Below are 13,511 nucleotides of genomic sequence, written 5' to 3' on the forward strand. Positions count from 1 at the left end.
AAATGTTATACCTAAGTTACAAAGCGTAATTGGATACAATGTAGACAACCCCCAACAAAGCATCATCATACTATGTTCAACACTGGATGACACCAAATTCAATTGGGAAAGGGAGATCAAAAGAACTGTGATTTTTCCTTGAATGAGACTTCTTGAATGACAATGAGATGAAGGTAAATCTTAGGTGGAGAAGTATTTAATTCACTGTGCTTTTCACGTTTTCCTTTTTTTAAAATTTACTTTTATTTTGAGGGCAGGCCAGCGCAAGTGTGCAAGCAGGGAAGGGGGCAGAGAGAGAGGGAAAGAGAGAATCCCAAGCAGGCTCTGCATTGTCGGTATGGAGCCCAAGACAGGGCTGGATCTCATGAACATAAGATAATGACCTGAGCTGCTATCAAGAGTCAGCCACTTAATTCACCAAGCCACTCAGGCACCCCTATACTTTTAATGTTTTTCTTGCTACCTATTTCCAGTTATAAATTTTTAATCTGAGTCTCTGGGTACCAGTTTTTTTTAACTCAAGTACAACATAATACTAGGCATTCTTTAATTTTCTATTAACTATAAAAAGTACACTCAGATAAGAAATCTGTAAAATCATTTCCTTTCAGAAGGAATCAAATATTCTGGGAACTTTATTTTTAAAGGATAAATCAAGACATAGCTTTCATTGACCCAAACATGCATAATCCATCCTTAATATAAAATGTACTCAATTAGGAAATCACACATGAAATACAAAAGGAATGCAACTTTACATATGTAAAATGATTGCTAGCTGTAGCAATTTAACAGTCAAATCAATAAAGACATTGTACAACTTAAAAAAAAAAAAAAAAAACAAAAAAAACCCCCTAACATCTTAAAGCCAATTATTTATAGTAAACCAAGGGAAATTTTTATATGGAATGGTTTGACTCAAAGCAAAGAATAAGGCACCTGCTATAAATTTAGAACAGTAACTTTCATTTTTAACGTTATAATAAAATAGAATTAGTCAATCAAGACACTTGCTTCATAGGGAAACAAGTGTTTATTTCCTGGGTGAGAAAGGCAGGTAACTGCAGATAAAAACCTGCTGGCCCAAGGTCAGCTGATTCCTTCCTTTCCTGTTTTAGAGTAGTCAAGTTCCTAAGCATCCTTAACTACTCCTCTCCCTCACTCGTCCCCTATATTGAGGGGTATCAGAAACTCTGAGGTTCACAATGTGTATGACTAGGTAGATTTCCCTTCTGTTCCTCTTAAAACAGCTTATTTTAAAAGAGATATCCTGAGGCAATTAACAAAGCAAACAAGCAGCTTTCTTTCCAATTCATTGATACATAGACACCTCTCAGGCTTTTTTTTTTTTTTTTAATCAAGTTATGGCTAAGTAAACAGCCAAAACTTACAATTTTCAACAGTATCAGAAAACCTAAAACCTGCCTTCTCACCCTTACCATTAGTAAAAAGAAACTTTGATCAATCATAACCTATAAAATTATACAACAAAGGGAAGACTAAAGACTGATCCTTATCAGCAAATCCATTTAATTCCAGATGGCACTTTAGTCTGATGTATCTAGTGCCCTACCAAAATTTTAATCATAAACCCAGAAAATTATTTCCAAACTAAGTAACTTTTTAGTTGATGTGCCTTTTTGGTATTAAAAGTGCTATTAACGTGCTAAGATGTCTTATGGCACATTAGACTCATCAGGATGTCCTGATGAAACATCCATTTTTAGTAGTATTTTTCCCCAAAATATCGTCTAGCATAGTAGACCCCTTTGATATATTAATTATGGTAAAATCAACGGTGACATAAACAAACTTTCCCTGACTTTACTCCACATGGTAGCTTTTAGTGAAACTGAAGTTACTGATTAAGTTACAAAATGCTCAACCAAGTTTTCTTATGGCATTTTACATTAGTATAACTACTCATGCAAAATCCAAGGTAGTGTAATAGAAATAATATTGTTAAAATAGATATTGTAGCTATAAGCATCTCCTTTTATATTAGGCATTTAGAAGCTTTTAAAAATTTTTAGGTGCTAAAGATTATGGGAAAACGAGGCTAACTGTGTAGTTGTTCCATTTATAAGCACTTTATTACAGGACAGTGACATTACCCTATATGGGAGTGTGCTTTCAATTCAAGATATAGTAATAAAGTGCCTAACTATATAAAAACCAGGACTCCAAATTTTAAATTAAACTAATTGCATATACACATTAGGATTAACAAAATCTAGACTCTGTCTACATAGATTTAATCTAATTATCTATCTATACTGGATAGGGTTTTAACAACCACATTAAGAAAACTTACTCTTTACTGACTGAATAAGTAGGGTCCACTACTATAGCTTAACAATCAAATTTTATTGCTTTATTCATGTGGTGCTTTTGCAAGGCACTGTGGTATGGACTAGAAAACTTGGAATGACTCATGGAGAAACCTTGGAATGACAAATGAAGGATGATATGAAAAGTCATTCTGAGGCAGGATGCTTTACTGAATTGTTTTTAACCAGGGTATCAAACATCAGGAATGAGTTCAAGTTAAAATTCACAGGAGAATGGAAACATCTTAAGGTCAGTCACTTCACATGCCCATCCTGATACTTTGAATAATCTGGAAAATTGCTGTAAAAAGAAAGAACAAATGTTTTAGTAAGCATGCTTTGAATAAAATAGGAATGACAACTGGCAAATATTTATTAAGGTACTTCATGAGAATCCAAGAGCACCCTTAAAATTACTTGCAAATGCTATGTAACTTCATTGAAGAAGTGACGACAAGCCTACCCTAATAAACCAATTCAATGTCCATAAGTTATTTTTTTTCAGCTTTTCTGAATTCTACGTCTAACTGTCCAAGAGATTTTGCAATACACAATCATTTTAGAAAAAGCTTAAAGCACCAAAGCAAACAGGTTTTTCTAGCATAGAATTATTTTGATTTATCCCCAAAATATTAAGTGTCCTTCTAAGGCCTGGCCTATAATATAACCATGTTTCCTCATTCTCACAAAGCTGAAATTGAATAATCTTTAGGTTACATAAATTGCTTGGCTCTTGGCCAACTAGTAAGTTTAGGAAGCAGGCGAAGTGAAACGTTTAAGAGAAACCTCAGTAACTTTAGAATGTCAGAATATAAAAAACAGAAACAATATAAACAGTTTGCATATTGAAATAATAAATGAAAAGAAGAAAAATATTCTGTAATCCATTTGCAAAGGCAGGAATCTATTACTTTAATAGTAGGCTGACCTGATAACTTATTTTTCCTCCCATATGTCAAACGTTTCTTTAATTAATCTAAAAACATTTGTCTCCTACACTAAGTTACCAATCAGGTACATTTCCTCTATACACAACCAATTCTTCGCACGAGCTTTGCTTTGCAAAATATACCCAATTTTGCCATAAAAACATTAGATTTTGGGACACGTTAAATTCAGTTCAACGTCCACATATACATCATGTTCCTAAGTTTTTTGCAAATACATTCATAATATGCTTGCAAAACATTCTAAATTCTCATTCCGTGAGGTTTTTTTTGTTTTGGTCTAAATTTCTTCCAACTTGATCATTACTAACTGAAGACCTGACCTCCTTTTCTGATCTCCTGTGAGCACAAATCAAGCTATGAGAAGTTTCTGGAGCACCACCCTCTGTGCATATGTGGGACAAGTAATTCGGTTCAGACGAGAGACACTTATGTGGAGCTCCCAGCAGGTGGGTTGAGAACTACGCGGGTAGGATTCACCACTGATGGGTCACCACGTCATCCCAAACCCGACATCCAATGCCCTACCCGATGGTAGCCCCAAGACACTTACCAGAACCACAAACGACAAAAATGAAGAGAGCCAATAACCAGGGTCCTACAGACGCCTTCTCTTCGGGAGCATTTCTCTGCAAAAACGGAAAGTCCCATTTCAAATGCAAAAACCCAATCCGATCCCGGGCTCCTGCAGCCTACACCGCGGGCCAGGTTTCCAGGTCCCCTCACAGGTTTGCCCTCCGTTCCCGAACCGCCTAGCTTCAAGCACCCACCTACCCGAACCACCCTCCCCCCTGCCCCGCCCCGCCAACTTAGCGTCCAGCTCGTGGCCTCGGGCCTGCGGAGAACTCGATCCTAGGACCCGGGCCTGAACCCCGGCTGCGGGACGGACGGGCGCCTGCTCTTTCCTTACCGAAGTCTTGGCGACGTTGCCCCGCTGGGTGATGTTCTTGCTGTGCTTCTCGTTGGCCATACGGATTCGCTGCTTGGCGACCATCTTCACGGCGCCACCACCTGCCTCAGCCACCCCTTAGACTCGCTAGCTCGCCTCCCTTCGGGCCGCTGCGACGCTCTGGTCCCGGTGCCTGCGCTGCCGGAGCTAGAAGGCTCTCAGGCGGGGCGCTAGCTCCGGCCGCTGGGCCTGAGCGAGGCGAACTCGGGTGCCGAGCGCTAGCGGGGCGTCGGGCCGCCGACTGACTGACGACGCCGGACTGGCCAGCCGAGAAGCGGGCACGCGGGACGACAAGCAGGCCGCCGGGATATTCTCGCGCCGCCGCTCTGGCCGCCGCCGGGAGCGTGGAGTGAAAGAGGAAGGAAACGCAACGCAACAACCGAGCAGCACTGCCCGTAGCCTCGAACTACTTCGGGTTCGGCTGCCAACGTCAGCACTGGACGGACTCCGCCCCGCGGAAGTGCGGACTCCGCCTGCTGTAAAAGAGGGAGAGGGGAGGGCAAAGGCTGGCGCACGAGCACTAGTCCCGCCCCGCGGTGCTCTTTAAAGTGTCTCCCCAGAGCTGCGCGTGCGCGTTCAGACTCCTTTTTCTACTGCTGTCTCCCACCGGAAGTGAATTGGCCCCGAGGCTCGTGATACCGGAAACAGCTATGCGCTGTCTCCACGCCTGTGGAGACGTGTAGGGGCCGGGTTTGGCCCTCGTGAACTCTGACCCCAGCGCATGGATTTCTCTTTCCGGGACAAGATGGCGCCGTCCACGCCACTACTGACAGGTGAGTCCTGAACGAGCAAGAGACTTTTTCAGAGCATTTTCCTCTTGTGTCTTTGCTCTTGGGGATTACCCGAGAAGCACTGGCGTCTGCTCCACCTTTCCTTGTGGACTATGGAAGAGCCAGAGGGTCTTGTGGGTTGCTTGGTGTAGCGTGGCAATCGGAAGTGAGGCCCCAGCCTCTGGGCTTCAGCATTCCCCTCCCTTTTGCCCGTCCATCATTCCTCCCTGTCGCTTCAGATTCCACTGGAGTTGCGGACGAGAGATAAGAACAGAAAGTGCGGGTTGAATTTGTTACCCCGGGTCTGCAAACACGGGTTTTATACGTACTCTTATATGGTGACAGATCTTGTTGACAGAAGTCATTGAGTTCTGTAATAAAGAACAAACATAAACAAATGGCTAGAATGCGCACACACATTAAATACACCTGAATTTAAGTAGTACCAAATTCTGTGCTCTTTGCTTTAATGAAATTAGTAGGATCAAATAGAGTGGAGCTGTGGTAGCGTAGGTTTAAAGTGATGAAAGTGTGGTCTGGGGTCGTGGCAGTGAGCATTATGGAAATGATGGCAACGTTTGATGTTGAAGTGTTTATGAGTATTTTAGAATCTGATTATTACCGGATTCCTGAGATTTTGGATTGGAGGCAGCGTTTACAATTTTATAAAAGATAGTTAACTTAGTCTTGGACTGTGTCCGGGAAGACTCTGGGTTAGGGTAATGGCTGGGATTCTCATATGAGTATCAAATAGAGGGGAATTGGGAGAGAAAAGAACAGAGGCTTTGATTAAGCCATGGATAGCTTATAGAGAAGGAGAAACACCATTAACAGAAAGGTCGTTTACTTTTGAGGAAGGGGGTTATGTCCCCAAACTTGAAAGGAACATTAGAAAGCTTTTGCACTTTTTGCCATTCTACATTTTAAGATCTTTGTTATTAAGCACCATGACTGCTCATATCAATCTGGCTACCGCAGTTCAGTCATCAAATATTTATCAAATAATGAGTATAATTTGTAAGATAATATGCCAGACATACTATTTAAAAGGCATAATTACATAACTAAGTGAATTTTTTTCTCTGGCTTCTTAAAAGTAACTAGTATGTTATTCACAGTTTTGGAACACTGAATGCTTATTTGTACTCTAAAAAAACAGTACATTTAAAAATCTGATAAATTTTCTATCTGAAAGTAATGTAATATTGTGTGTTAATTATATACAAGTAAAAAATTTAATTTGAAAAAAATCTTTACAGGGGCTGCTCAGTGTTTACAGGGTAAATTCCATCCTGTTTAGCATAGCATGTGGAACCCTTCATAATCCTTGAAAAGCTCTTTGCATTCATTTCTTTGCTCCCCACCCTATTGTGCTCCATCAATATTGGACTGCTTACAAAACCCTTGAAAAATCTACTTCAGTCTAGGACTCCTGGTCCTCTTGATTTGGCTTACTTTTCATCTTTTAAAATTCATTTCTGGGGCGCCTGTGTGGCTCTGTCAGTTGAACGTCTGACTTGGAGTCAGGTCATGATCTTGGGGATTCGTAAGTTCCCCAAGAACTTGGGCTCGCTGCTGTCAGCACAGAGCCTGCTTTGGATACTCTTGTCCTCACTCTTCTCAGACGATCAGTCACTCCCAGGCTATTTTTGTACTTCATATATACTTGAATTTTTTTTTTTTTCACGTATCACATAGGTTAATTATCTAGTTGTTTAGATGCTTTTCTGCCTTTCTAGACTAAACTCCTTGGTGGCAGGGCACAGTTTTCCTCATCTCCGTCTTCTCAATACCAGGTACAGTGTGTACTAAACAATAGACATTCTAAATGTTTGATGGAGGAATAAATTAATGAAGCATAACCACTTCATTTATAGTCATATTAACAAAGTGACAGTTTTCTTACAATGCTTAAAATTAAGGACGTGGTAAGAGCTTAAAGGTTAGCTAGTCAGTCTATCCCTCATAGTCTCATATTCATAGAAGCCCTGAAAGATTAGGTGGTCAGATTCACATTACAAATTGGCAGAATTAGAATTATATTGAATCATTCAACTCCGTGGTCCATTTTTCTTTTACTTGAACACACTAATTTTTAAAAATTGTTAGTATAGGTATTTCAATCAATAATAGATTTTTAGTTGCAAAATTTTTTTTTAAACTTAGACTTACAGGATTTTGGAGTTTGGAATAATTTGGACATTGTCCAGTAAGTTTTGTCAGTTGCAACTTTTTTTTTAAATTTTTTTTACATTTATTTATTTGAGAGAGACAGAGCACAAGTGGGGGAGGGTAAGAGAGAGAATGAGACACAGTATCCAAAGCAGGCTCCAGGCTCTGAGCTGTCAGCACAGAGCCTGATGTGGGGCTCTAAGTCACAAACCGTGAGATCATGACCTGAGCTGAAGTCGGATGCCCAAACAACTGAGCCACCCGGGCACCCCTGTCAGTCTTAACTTTTCACTGAAAATGACAAAAAGCCAGAGTAGGTGATAAAGGGAGTTTTCTTTTTTTTGAAACTCATGTAATTGTAAAGCTTCAGTACTGCTACACCCAGGTACTCACTTGACTCCAAAAATGTTTTTCTTTATCCCTAGGCTCTTGCTTTCTTTTCAATTAAATTCATTCTTAGGCTAACATTCTCCAGGTTTACATTCAGCTAGCTCACAGCCCCAAAGGAAAGCACATTTTTTTGCTAGTCTCAATGCTGGCTGTTTTTGGCTTGGCTTGGCTGGATCTTGTTCATCTTTGAATCAATATTTAATCAAATCACCAGGACCAAATTATAGTCTCAGTCTTGGATAGTTCCCCCTGGAAAATTAGAGTCTCCTAGAAGGTAGGACCTGTGTCCATGCCAGGCATGTAAAACACTGGCCCTTACATGAAACCCATATGTCTAATCAGCTTGCCTGGTTGAGGCCACCATTGAGATAATTGATTCAAAATGGAATCATTTTCCTACACTGATAGGTACTTCAGTGAATGTAAGGGTTGGAAAAAGTATCCCATTGTAATGATCACCATATCCCTGGTACGGGATCCTTGTTGTTGAAGCCTACTAGTTTTCTCATATTGAGTCAGGCCTAGAGCAGTAAATGGCATATGAGTATCTATAAAGGCTAGTAATCTTTAAAGTTTTTATTTATTTATTTTGAGAGAGAGTGAGCAGGGGAAGGGCAGAGAGAGAGGAGGAGAAAGGATCCCAGGCAGGCCCCGTGCTGTGCAGAGCCTAATGCAGGATCTAACTAAAGAACGGTGAGATCATGACCTGAGTTGAAACCAAGAGTCAGACGCTTAACTGACTGAGCCACCCAGGCACCCCAAGGCTAGTAATTTTTTTAAAGATATTATTTAAGTGCAATATTTAATGTGATTGTTTTAAAATAGTTTTTCTTTGTGAAACTCTGGCATTTATTTGTTGCTTTACTGAAAAGAACTGTTCATATTCTAGATTTTTCTTTCTAATAGAACATATTTCCAGATCCCCTTTGATTAACAGGGGAAAGTCATTAAAAACAGGGGATCATATCAACTCTCAGTACACTATATTAAATTATCTCTACATTGTATTCACTGTTTCATATTTAGTCACTTCTAATTAAAATGAATTTCTCATTAGAAAGTAATATGTAGAAAAGTTGTTTTAGTTACTGAAAAGAACTTTTGAATCCATATTTATTTTGCCTTTATTAACTCAAAATACAGTTTATGTTGTTAAGAATCTGATTTTGTGTGTCTTCTAATAAACTTTGTATACCCATTTATTCTTGTAGAAGTTACTCAAACTGATTAAATCCAGTAAAATACCTTAGTGGTTCCAAAACGTCTTGCAACACTTTGTCCTAGTTCTGCTTCTGTGTAAGGAGGTGTGAAATGAATATAAATATAAGTAGGGATTTACATGTGCGAACAAGACTGTAGTGACTCATTATGATTTTTATGATGAATTCAATTGATAATTAGTTCCCCTAAAATAGACATATCTATTATAAAGCATCATGTACAAAGAAGGGTTGTCTAATTGAATGGGGACCAACAGTATCACCAGTTTTAAAGTAGCCCTGGTTTGTACTTTTGTCTCATGGAATTTGTTTTTACCTTAGTACATAAGTCGTGGTCTCTTCAATTTTTTATTTTAATGTAACACTTTTGCCTGGTATTCGCAAGCAAATCCATTCTTGAGAAATGTTGGAAAACGTTTTTTCCAAACTTTTGATTGGTTTAATTTCTTGCCATATTGTGAACAAGCACTACCAAAAATGATGGTCTTATAAAACACCTTATATCTTGATATAGTTTAAGACTTACAAGAAGTTGCAAAACAGTAAAAGGAGTTCCCCTGTATCCTTCACTTAGCTTTGTATACTATCTTACATAACCATACTACGTTATCAAAACTAGGAAATTAGTGCTGGCACAGTAGTATTTACTAACTTAAAATCCTTATTTGGATTTCACCAGTTTGTGCACATATATCACACTAAGAAATTTTGTCACATATATAGATTTCTGTAACCTCCACTATCGGAATATAGAACTACTCTATCATAAAGAAGATGCTGCTACCCTTTTATAGTCAGAATCTCCTTCGAGCTCTAAACTTTGGCAACCACTGATCTGTCCTTTATCATGATAATTTTGTCATTTCAAGAATGTTAAATAAATGGAATCATAGAACATGAAGCCTGCGGATTTGTGTTTTAAAACTGTTTTGGGGACACCTGGGTGGTTCATCTGGTTCAGCATCTGACTCTTGATTTCAGCTTAGGTCATGATCTCACTGTTTTATAAGTTTGAGCCCCATGTAGGGCTCTGTGCTGACAGTGTGGAGTCTGCTTGAGATTCTCCCTCTCTTTCCGCCCCTTCCCCACTCTGACTCTGTCTCTCCCAAAATAAATAAACTTAAAAAAAAAGAAGAAAACTGTTCTTTATTTAGAATGTGAACATGTGCATATTGAAAGCACTTGATTAATTTGACTCAAGATTTTGCTTCTCCAGAAACATAACTAAAACCAGGAAGTAAAAACCACATGAGACTGCATGCTACTTGAGCAGGAAAGAGTGACACTTTTCACACTGACATTTCTGTCAAGTGTTGCCTTTTAAGATTTTGAGTTAACAATCTATATGAAAGAATGTGGATTAAGTAGTTTTTGTTCCTTGCTCCTGTTCCTGTCTTAGTCCATTCAAGCTACAATAGCAAAAATACCCAAGTGGTTGGCTTAAACACTTATTTCCCACACTTCTGGAGTCTGGGAAGTCCAAGATCAAGATACTGGCAGATTTGGTGTCTGGTGAGAGCCTACTTCCTGGTTCATAGATAGCCATTGTCTGCTGGGCAGAAAGGGCAAAAGAGCTCTCTGGGATCTCTTTCATAAGGGTGCTAATCCCATTCTTGAGGGCTCTGTTGTCCTGACCTAATTACCTTCCAAAGGCCTACCTCCAAGTACCATTACTTTAAGGATTAAGATTCAACATATGAATGAGGGGGGTGGTAATCATTCAGTCTATAGTAGATCCTTTGGGGTTTTCCACCTGTCTTAGTTTGGTATGTAGGTATGAAATAGAAATTTTAGAAAAGGAAAACCTTGTACTGATTGCCCTGAATATCCTGAAAATTCCCACTGCTACCTTCATGGGTTTGGCAATATAGTTGCCACTTTAGTCCAATTGACCCTTGAGTAACATGGGTTTGCACCATGCAGGTCCACTTAAACATTATTTTTATTTTTATTTATTTTTAATGTTTATTTATTTTTGAGAGAGAGCAAGCACAAGCAGGAAAGGGGCAGAAAGAGAGGGAGACACAGAATCTGAAGCAGGCTCTAGGCTCCGAGCTATCAGCATTGAGCCTAATGCAGGACTTGAACCCACGAACCATGAGATCATGACCTGAGCCAAAGTCAGGCGCTTAAGCAACTGAGCCACTCAGGCACCTCTGCTTATGATTTTCTTAATAACACTTTCTTTTCTGTAGCTTACTTACTGTATTGTAAGAATATAGTATATATGCATATATAACAAAATATGTGTTAATTGACTATTTATGTTATCAGTAAGACTTCTGGTCAGCTATAGGCTATTAATAGTTAATTAAATATTTTGGAGAGTCAGGTTATTCACAGATTTTCAGTTGTGCGGGATTCAATACCCCTAACCCCTGTGTTGTTCAAGAGTCAACTGTATAATGTACAAAAACTTTGAATTTTACCCCAAGTAAACATTGTGGTTGTTGATAACAGCAAAGTCAACAAATACAGAGGACCAAGGTCACTAGTTGCAAGTTCATGAGAACACAAAAAGCTGAGATGAGTTCGATAAAGCTTTTTTTTTTTTCCTTTTTTCTTTTTTGCCAGTCACCTCAGGCATATTTTCTAAGGGGGCAGTTAAGGCAATAGAACATGGTTTGATTGCATCATCATATAGCACATTCTCTAATTACACTTCAGCTTCAGTGGGACTTCAGTGATGATATGCTGTTTTATTTTCCTAGGCCTATATGTGAGTTCTGTAAGAGGGTCCTTAATGTGTTAAGTTGCCACAGCAGCTTGTGGGAGGACTTCATTAGGCTGACAAAGCTTTATGTAACCCTTATAATAAAGTGTAATCTGGTAACTAACTCCCTAGTTTGGTAAAATCATTTTTGATTAATTCCTCAAATAAAGATTTATTAAAACCATTATTATAGTATTAAGAAAAGAATGGCCTGTTTTCTTCTAAATCAGAATGTGTCATACATGATATTGCAGCAGATGATTTGATAATGAGAAATAGCATCGTTTTGCCTGTGTAGTATATTGGTGCTGCATTTGATCTTAACCAAAAAACCGAGAAGCAAGTGAGAATTTTCATGTTAAAGGATTATACTTCATAGTTTTAAAATCTTGTAGGAAAACATTTTCTGGCACAAAATTTTCTAATGTCATTAGAGATTTTTAAAATAGATAACTTCAGTGTTTCATTCAAGGCATAGCCACAGACTGAGCTCCTTTGACATCATTACCTTGAGTGCAGTGATGGATTCATTTTTTTAAATCCCTAATACCTAGCCCATAGAACTGTGAAGGGGCCAAATCTTATAGAAGTTTATAGGCCGTAGTATAAGGAGTTTAGATTTTAATATATGCACAGGCACCTGAATGGGTCAGTTGGTTAAGTGTCTGACTCTTGGTTTCAGCCCAGGTCATGATCTCATGGTTTGTGGGATCGAGCCCTTGTCAGGCTCTGTGCTGACAGCACGGAGTCTGCTTGGGATTCTCTCTCCCTGTCTCTCTGCCCCTCCGCGACTCTAGAGCATGCGTACACAGCCTCTCTCAAAATAAATAAACTTAAAAAAGATTGTGATACATGCAGAACACTTTGCTAGAATTCATTCCATTCAAGGCCAAAGGACCTATAACAGTTTGACAGTTCAGTCTGGTGCTCTGCATATGAAGAAACATGGTAGCTACTTGTATACTTTTGGATCTCTAACTGGAAACTTCATTTAGTTGTATGTTTGCTTATTTTCCATCCCTCCATTAGAATGGAGGCTCCACTAAGACATCAATTTTTGTCTTGTTCATCAGTGGTTCTTTTCCTTTCATGCTAACTTTATTTACTTTGGGTCTATAAATTATATTACTTTCAGTATCTGAAAACTGAGCTAGTAATTCTCAGGTAGAAAATCAGTGTTAATGAGAACCGTCCCTCGACAAGGGAGCTGAGAGTGGCCCCTATTTACCAACTTTGCTGCCTTCTCAGTAAAGAGAGGAAGGGGATATTTGTGAACAGCTGGCAGAAAAGGAAGCAGATATAATTATAACCATGAACCTCAGTAAAAGTTTTTCTGCTCTTCAGCTCTTAAACTGTTGCTGCTAGCAAGAATTTTAGCTGATAAAATAGTAACTCATCACCAAGCCCTGCTAATTTTATCTCCTAAAATTAAACACACTCGTTCTCCATTTCCACTGCCCACCCCAGTCCAAGTTTCTATGCTCTCCTGTAGGATTCCTGCAGAACTGTCTTGAATAGTCTTTTCTTATCCACTCTTAACTCTCTTCCAGTTTATTCTCTACCTTGTACCAGATTGACCTTTACAAAATGCAAATGTGGTTCTCAAAATTTGCCTAAAACCCTTCTGAAGTTCCCCACCATTTTTTTTTAATGTTTATTTATTTTTGAAAGAGGGAGAGACAGAGAGCGAGTGAGGGAGGGGCAGAGAGAGAGGGAGACACAGAATCCCAAGCAGGCTCCAGGCTCTGAGCTGTCAGCACAGAGCCCAACGTGGGGCTCATGAACCGCGAGATCATGACCTGAGCCAAAGTCGGACGCTTAACCGACTGAGCCACCCAGGCACCCCATGAAGTTCCCCACCATTCTTAGGCTACAGACCAACATTGCCTAACTTAGGCCATAAGATCCTGCTTGGTCCGAACCCTGTTTTCCTCTCTAGCTCCAGTTCCTTCCATAAAGGCCCTCTTTCCATTTCTGTGTTGCTCTGTCATCTCTCTTGCCATGGAGGTTTTGCACTTGT

At 39.4% G+C, this 13,511-nt stretch overlaps 2 protein-coding genes across 3 annotated transcripts in view; one reads left to right on the top strand and one right to left on the bottom strand.

The window, feature by feature from the left end:
* Positions 1–605: 605 nt before the first annotated feature.
* Positions 606–4,660, bottom strand: SERP1 (stress associated endoplasmic reticulum protein 1). The gene is made up of 3 exons (XM_030330581.2): positions 4,188–4,660; positions 3,831–3,906; positions 606–2,631 (listed from the first exon to the last, which is right to left on the bottom strand). Exons 1-3 carry the CDS (start codon positions 4,269–4,271, stop codon positions 2,591–2,593), a joined length of 201 nt encoding a protein of 66 aa, XP_030186441.1. The 5' UTR covers positions 4,272–4,660; the 3' UTR covers positions 606–2,590.
* A 262-nt stretch (positions 4,661–4,922) lies between these two features.
* EIF2A (eukaryotic translation initiation factor 2A) overlaps positions 4,923–13,511 on the top strand; it is a 30,619-nt gene continuing 22,030 nt past the window's right edge. For both annotated transcript variants that reach the window (XM_030330578.1, XM_030330579.1), the window contains exon 1: positions 4,923–4,999. In XM_030330578.1, the coding sequence (XP_030186438.1) occupies positions 4,948–4,999 (52 nt within the window). In that variant the 5' untranslated portion in view covers positions 4,923–4,947. The remainder of the gene's footprint in view (positions 5,000–13,511) is intronic.

The sequence above is a fragment of the Lynx canadensis genome, chromosome C2 (genome assembly GCF_007474595.2).
Source record: "Lynx canadensis isolate LIC74 chromosome C2, mLynCan4.pri.v2, whole genome shotgun sequence".
Lineage (NCBI taxonomy): Eukaryota > Metazoa > Chordata > Mammalia > Carnivora > Felidae > Lynx > Lynx canadensis.

Excerpts from the sequence above, each read along its gene's own strand:
- SERP1 (XM_030330581.2), bottom strand. The coding sequence starts at position 4,271 with ATGGTCGCCAAGCAGCGAATCCGTATGGCCAACGAGAAGCACAGCAAG. Across the intron at positions 3,907-4,187 it reads GCAACGTCGCCAAGACTTCG|AGAAATGCTCCCGAAGAGAA; the intron begins GTAAGGAAAGAG and ends CCGTTTTTGCAG. Across the intron at positions 2,632-3,830 it reads TTTTGTCGTTTGTGGTTCTG|CAATTTTCCAGATTATTCAA; the intron begins GTAAGTGTCTTG and ends TTCTTTTTACAG.